The 7,636-nt window shown below is 43.0% G+C and overlaps 1 protein-coding gene and 1 long non-coding RNA gene across 2 annotated transcripts; one reads left to right on the top strand and one right to left on the bottom strand.

Moving 5' to 3' along the window:
- Window positions 1–758, top strand: LOC136492945 (uncharacterized). Its single transcript, XR_010768248.1, has 3 exons — window positions 1–121; window positions 218–307; window positions 621–758. It is a non-coding gene; the product is annotated as an uncharacterized lncRNA (long non-coding RNA).
- Window positions 759–1,723: 965 nt separating this feature from the next.
- LOC136494790 (uncharacterized) lies at window positions 1,724–4,086 on the bottom strand. The gene is made up of 4 exons (XM_066490974.1): window positions 3,992–4,086; window positions 3,337–3,396; window positions 2,660–3,061; window positions 1,724–2,524 (listed from the first exon to the last, which is right to left on the bottom strand). The coding sequence occupies exons 2-4, from the start codon at window positions 3,375–3,377 to the stop codon at window positions 2,281–2,283; spliced, it is 687 nt and encodes a 228-aa protein (XP_066347071.1). The 5' UTR covers window positions 3,378–3,396; window positions 3,992–4,086; the 3' UTR covers window positions 1,724–2,280.
- Window positions 4,087–7,636: the final 3,550 nt, after the last annotated feature.

Here is a 7,636-nt window from a genome sequence, read left to right as displayed (position 1 = left end):
TTTGGACAGAAAGAATAGCCGTTATAGTGAGAAAGATGCTGCAGCAGTTGTGCGCCAAATGCTGAAAGTGGCTGCAGAGTGTCATCTGCCTGGGTTAGTTCACCGAGATATGAAGCCTGAGGTAGAAATCAAACACTTTCAATCTCTTTGCATCCAGTAAACATTTGGTGATATTTCACTGCTTCCTCTGAATCTGTCTGGAACCTGATATGACAAGTGTGCGATTCACAAAGCAATTCTTTCCAAGAAGGCTGCTATTATCAACTATCTTTTAGTGAACTCAGCAAATCCATTCATCCAAGATAAAGTGAGTACAAATCTTGTTTAGCATGCTTGTAAACAGTTGTACAGAGCCTAATGCAAGCAAATTTTGTTTGGGCCTGTCTTCGTTACTTTAAGTTCCTTGGTGTCTTGTAAACAGCTTAACTGTTGAGACACAATGTAGTTTTGCCAAACAGAAGTAATTGCACTTTTAAGTACATAAAGTTGCACTAATTCAAATGTGCAATTTCCTTATCAATGAAGACATATTTCTACTGTTGCATTGTTTCCTTCACAAATGCTTTTGACTTCATTTTTATTATGTAATTTCTAATATGGTTTCCCTTGTACAACTACAGAGTGTTCATCAGAAATCATCAATTATCAATCCCCTAAATCCAATCATGAAGCATAGACATATAGCAATGCAGACCGAATCCCTTTCCACATTTTGAAGAACCAAGTTAGAGAAGTTTACAGAACAAAGGAGATGAAGTGAACACATGACAAAAAACAACAGATTAGTACCTTTTTCTTTGACAGATCTTGTCCAATCTTGTATTTTTGTGTAATTTTTACTGATTTTTGCTCTCTTTCTCTTGTTAGGTGCTTTCCCGATCTGTACTTTACTTTATTGGATCTGTTTCTTTTTTGCTGGAGGATGCAGTGACATATTTGTGCTTGTACGGCTGTTTTATTGGGCTAATAGTTGCATTCTGGCTCAAATGAGCACCCACTTCAGGTAGCAGTATTCGGTTTATGCGCCCTGTAAAGTTTGACGGGCCCGGCAGGATCTAATGTTCCTAACAGGTTTTTTCGTGGACCCGTTATGATTGTGGTGTACAGAAACAACTAACAGATTTGGACCGTTCAAAACAATCTGATGGCTAGAAACCGTCGCCTGAATAGAACCAATATTCCGGGCATCTGAAATATAGCAAATCCCATAATTATACTAGTTTGAAGGTATAAGTTTGGCTGTGAAATCTGCATATGTCCCTCTCATGTTACATTTTGAGACTTAGTTAAATTTTCATGTGACTAAATCATGGTAAAAGTCATACTAAATTAGGGTTAGATTCAAACCTCGGTACCAAGAGGCATGGCGCTGAGGTCAGCGCTAACACCCAAACTTGCATCGTGGCACTGAGCTCTGACCACGTCAGCGCCATATCACCGCCACGCCATTGTCTGGCCTCGAAGCTTGATGTCATAAGCCATGGTGCCGAGACATGTTACCTCAGCGCCGTGGCTCGTGGCACCACCCTAGGGTCCAAAGACGGATATAAGTTACCTCAAGGGTATAAACATGGATTTTTTTTCAAAAAAAGATTAAAAAAGGTCCGTGCGGTTCTCATTCTCTCCTTGACAAAACTCTCTTTAGAACTTAATCTTTTCAGACGATAAGGAATCAAGCTAATTGTTAAGAGAATTTAACAAGAAGCACCGTACAATCAATTTGCTCTTACAAAAATCAAGAACAACCAAGTTCTAGATACTCTCTCTCATTCCGAGCTACACCAGTCCCTTTACCTACTCGCTGCGTCCTCGGTCATCTTCAGGAACTGGTGCTGAGGAACCCGGTGCTGAGACAGGAACATCAACAATTGCATTTATTTATATTTTAATACAAAAGATTGCAAGTCTATAGCCACCTCTCGCAAATCAAAAACTCTCCCCAGAAAGAAGTTTCGGGCTTCAATTTCAGGTACCACAGATGTGCTAATCTGTCGGGCAAGGGCACCAGTTTCACTCATTAACACCTCCACCATCTGATAGAGATGTTTAGCTTGTGAGGCTGACAGCAGAGGCTTCATTTTCTTTGCGGGTGTACCAAGGCAAGGTGAGTTAGCAACACCAATGGGTTCTTTTCTTGCTTTTTTATCTTTTACAGAAGTTGAAGACGATGACTTTGGACCTGTTGCTGATGAAACTTCTCCAGAAAGCAAAGACTCCAGCTGTACACCAGGTGTGGATGATACAGATTCTGACAACGTCTTCCTGTTTTTGGATAAATACTCAACCGGTTTCCAAAGTTGGGACATCCTTTGTCTCATCTATAGCCTTCAGACGATCTAACATGTCCTCCGTTACTTTATAACAGCCTTCGCAGTCTTGAGACTGCACGATGTGCGATCTCATATGTGAAATGCTGCGTGATCCAGGACAGATCCACCCACAGGCTAGGCACCTAAATGCATGCTGCCTAGCCCGTTTATCTTTTGCGAACTGCCATAATCCTTCAACTTCGTCATTGTCCCGGCTGCAGAATTAAAGTGCACAACACAGCAATATACATTCAGATCATGAAATTGTCAGCTGTGAAACCAGAAAAACTACATGTGGACAATACGCTGCAATAACTATTACAAGTAAAATAAATTAGAACATCACTTACCGGATGGCACTCGGGAAGTATAGATGTATGTAGTCTGATATATAGGTTTCAATACGCTCGGCGCTGCGTCTGATGGCAGGCATAGATCTTGTTTTGACTACTGTGTTAAGATCATCAATTTTGCGCATAAGGTCAAGAGCTACGAATCCTCCTCGGCATCCTCGAAGTAACTCTACTGATTTCTGACAGAAAGAAGCAGCCTCTTCAAATTTTTGATCCGTTAGCATATCTAACAATCTTTCCTCACGCGGGATCATAAACAGCCTAGGATGCATCATGACAACTTCATCGGGGGTCTTCTTGAGAATGGTTGCAACCAACTTGCCCAGGTAATCATCCAAACCTTCCCACTCTTGCTTGATAATAAAGGCGTTCGCCACTGAGGCATCAAAAGTCAGCAGCCTGCAGGCACCAAGAAAAAAAAAATATAAGCACAACTACAGTAACAATGTGTGGGTCAGATTTCCACGGTCAGAAAGCATGGCCACATACTCAAATCATACATGAAGAGGAAAACAAATGTGACGGGCTGAACCAAACATACAAATCATACCGGATGGCAGAAGCAAGGTCTGGAAGATGAAATTACTGCACAATTGAAATTACAAAAACTACAAAGAAGAACATATAGATCATGTACAGCATGGAAAATGATTTGAAGACAGAGCGGTTCTTACTTAGGAGAACTGGACGGTGGGTCTGACATTTTCTGATCCATGAGGTTAGCCGCGGTTATCCTGCAAGCTAGCACCACAAAACTAATTGTGAGCATACATGAAGAGGAAAACAAATGTGACATGCTGGCCTGAACTAAACACACAAATATCACGTAGAAATTAATGCACAACTGAAACTACAAAAACTACAACCAATATATGAGTCAGAACAGAAGATATGCTGTTTCACAGAACTGCAACGCAAACGGTAGAAATAGCATGTCCAAGTTCACGTGTCAGATCAGATACCCTAAAAACAATCAACTACGAGATAACATGTGCGCGTCAGATTCGTTGACGTCGTCAACCCCTCCTCATCAACACCACGAACCATGCATCTGTCTAACACCGAATCGCAGAAATCGCCCAGCTATCCAACTCTAATCCCACGAGTGCGCATGGAGAAGACATGCACAAACGAGCAACGCCTTCCCATCGACCGAAACTACGCACAAACCAGGAGGCTGGCGGCCTCTGGAACCAGCGGCGGATCCAAAGGGGGGCTGGGGGGCTCAGCCCCCCTAATGGCTTGATTTCAAGACTAATCACTGTAGCAAAAGCTTGATTTCACCATTAAATCTTTATGCACATCCGCCACTGCCTGGAACCGACTGACCTGGCACTTACGTCGTTAGACGAGAAGTCACGAGTGGAGCGAGAGGTTTCAATCCTTTGCTGCGGGCGCAGATCGGATCGGTGACGAGCACGGAAATCTTCGTATGTGCCGACCACATTCGGATCGGTGACGAGCACTTCCTAAGAGTTTATTCTACGTATATTGGGCCGTTTCTTCGTATCGCGTGGGTGGGCTTTGCGTCGTGCGGCCGGGTCTGGAGCCCAAGAAAAGGTAGTTCGGGGGTGTTTAGATCCCTTCCAGTTTGGAAAATGGACACTGTAGCACTTTTGTTTTTATTTGGCAAAAATTGTCCAATTATAGACTATTTAGGCTTAAAAGATTCGTCTCGCCAATTACGGGCAAACTGTGCAATTAGTTATTCTTTTTACCTACATTTAATGCTCCATGCATGTGCCGCAAAATTTGATGTGACAGAGAATCTTGAGAAACTTTGGATTTTGGGTGGGATCTAAACAGGGCCTTCGTGCCTTCGTGGTCCCACGGCGCCACGACGGTGTCCGCCACAACCATATGTACATCGTGTATACAGTTTTTTCTTTTTTGAAACTACATCGTGTACTGTTTTTTTTTTTTGAGGGGAACATCGTGTACTGTTGGATAAGTGTGGTCGGCAACTCGGCATGACCTTTTCTTTTTTTTCTTATTCTTTTATTTTTATTTCATGTTCTTTGTCTATTTACATCATTTTTATTTTCATTTTTCTCTTTTTACTTTTTATTTCTTCTTGTTTTATTTTTAATTTTTTATTATTCATTTATTTTCTTTGTCTTAATATTTTATTTTCATTTTTTATTTTCCTTTTCTATTTAAATTGTTTTACTTTTCATTTTCTTTATTTTTTCTTATTATTTCCCTTTTCCTTAATATTTTATTCCCTTTTATATTTACATCATTGTTTACCTTTCGTTTTTTTCTTTATTCTTTTTTTCTAGCTTTCTCTTTTTACTTATTATTTTTGCTTGCTCTCTTCATTACTTTTATATGTTTTATGATGTATTTTGTGATATTCATATATAGTATATACATGTGATGTTCACGTAGTATAAAAGTACTATGATTATATTGTACTTTATGACATGTTCTATGATATATTTTAGGTTGTTCAAGCATTATCCAAGTGATGTTTTTCCCTATATTATATATTTTATTTTTTTATTTCTGATTCTCAGTACTTGTGAGATGTTCTATGGTATATTTTAAGTTATTTTAGTAGTATCGATATAATGTTTAGAGTTAGCAAGTGCCGCCACTGAATAGGATGTGCAAAAAGCTTGGAATAATGAGATATGATATGACTGAGCTGGCGTTAACTGGAGTCTCAAGCCGCAGGGACAAAAATACATAATCTGCTACTCCTCCGTCCCAAAAGAATGTAATTCTGAAATGCGTCATGTTTTAGTATATGAAGTTTGACCAATTATAGATAAAAAAGCATAAGTATTTATAATATCAAATAAATACTATTAAATTAATTACAAAATGCATTTTCATAATATAAATTGATTTGGAGTTATAATAAATAGATTTTCAACCATAAATATGAATATTATTTACTAGAAACTTGATCAAACGTGAAGCACTTTAACTAACATGCAACCCATAATTGCTTTTTTTGGGGGGGGGGGGGGGGGGGGTGGGGGGGGGGGGGGGGGGGGGGGTAAAAGGGTGATTGGCCGATTGTTTTCTCCTGTAGCCAATTGATAATATTTGTCTATTATTTTTTCAGTCTTGTGTTTCTTTCTTCTACTTTTTAGAGCAGTAGTACATGTCAAACCCCTTTGCTAATTTGTCTTAGAAACTAGTCGCTCATCGTCACGAAAGAATGATAGTTACTATGGTGTCACGTGATGACTTTTTCTTGGCAACAACAGGCATCCTTCCAAGCCCGCGGCTATGTTCAGTTGTTCGCTGTGTGACGACTGACGAGTTAAGGTAGTGTAACATATTTGTCAAGAGATCACTGGAGACACACATAGGCTAGATAGCTACTCATACCACCGGCGGATAAGACAGAACTAACATCTTGTTAGGATCGGATCTAATCCAAATCCTAGAAAATATCATGGTAGTAGGCTAGTAGCCTCTCATCCAGCCACGCGGCAAAGACGACATGCATAACCCGTTTTCACATCGCTTTCGCTTGTCCATCACCGACCCGTTGTTTGTTTCTTGCGTATCCGTAAGGACCTTCGCACTTCTTTTAGCCCAAAGCTTTTGCACGTTCCTTGCAACGGAGAGACCTCGTTAGTTTATTGCTGGTTGCCCATACTCCAGTTCGTCCTGTGGTCAAGACAATCTTCACTCAAAAAATGGACTAAACAGAATTCTGTTTGTCTTTAAAAGAAAAAGAATCCTTTTGCCTGACATAACGTCAATGCTGCTCCGCCTTTTTTTAATCTCACCAGGGGATTACACCCCACCTGAATATATATTGATATATAGCTCCAAATCGGCTCGTTATATGATTTACGAACGTTGAGGACGAAAAAAAAACAACAACAGAAAAACGCCTCAGCACCGAGGCGAAAAGTGGCAGGACCACAAATACATCGGCGAAAATGCAAAGACTACCACACCAACGCACAAAAGCCCTTCGATGACGCCTCTAAGTAGGTGAATGACGCCAGAACGTAATCATCACCGGTCAAGCAAGAACTTGGCAAGGCTTTCGCGCCGCCACACCGCCTGGGACGGCGAGCGGGAGGCGCACACCGGCAAGCGTCTGCATCTTGATGGAGGGAGTAGGGGTGCCGGCCATCGCCACACCGCGCGAAGTCATTACCAGACTTATCCGCAATGGTGGGAGGCGCGCACCAGCAAGCGCCCACGCCTGGACGGAAAGAGAGGGGGGTGCCGGCCGTCGCCACTCCGTGCGGAGCCGTTCTTGGACTCGCCCACGTTGGTAGGAGGCGTGCATCTACAAGCATCCATGCCTGGACGAAGGGGGTACCGGCCACCGCCACACCGCGGAGCCGTTCCCGGACTTGCCCGCAACAGAGGAAGGCATGCACTGTCCACACCTGGGCGGGGAGAGGGAGAGGGGGTGCCGGCCGCCGCCACACCACGCGGAGCCGTTCCCGGACTCGTTCGCGATGGAGGGAGGTGTGCACCGGCAAGCACCCCACGCCTGGATGGAGGTAGGAGGGGTGCCGGCTGCCGCCACATCGTGCGGAGCCGTTTCCGGACTCGCCCGTGGCAGAGGGAGGTGCGCACTGGCAAGCACTCGCGCCTAGATGGAGATGGGAGGGGTGCCAGCCGTCGCCACACCGCGCCATGCGGCTAGCGGCTTCTTGTTTGCTTTGCGAAGCGGCAAAAAAAAAAAAAAAGTCGAGCCACAAGTCTACAGCGCTGCGGGATCCAGGGACTGACTGCAACCAAACATACGGTTTCTTCTTCATCATTCCAAGGGCTTGTTGTTATCAACAAACAACCCTGAATTCTGAAAGCCAAATAATAGAGGCAGTAACAGCTACCAGTCACCCGGTACATACATACTAAGAATTCGACGGTCAGATGTCCCTGTGGAAACAGCATCCGTGTCAAACTTTAGCTGGATACCTAACCCTGACGGAAGGAGAGGACAGTGGACCGTGACACCAGCACGCGGCCGAAGGTTAGGTTGCG

Source organism: Miscanthus floridulus, chromosome 11 (assembly GCF_019320115.1).
Source record: "Miscanthus floridulus cultivar M001 chromosome 11, ASM1932011v1, whole genome shotgun sequence".
In the NCBI taxonomy this organism is placed as follows: domain Eukaryota; kingdom Viridiplantae; phylum Streptophyta; class Magnoliopsida; order Poales; family Poaceae; genus Miscanthus; species Miscanthus floridulus.
The sequence above is the reverse complement of the archived record's forward strand: the minus strand, read 5'-3'. Positions and strand labels throughout refer to the sequence as shown.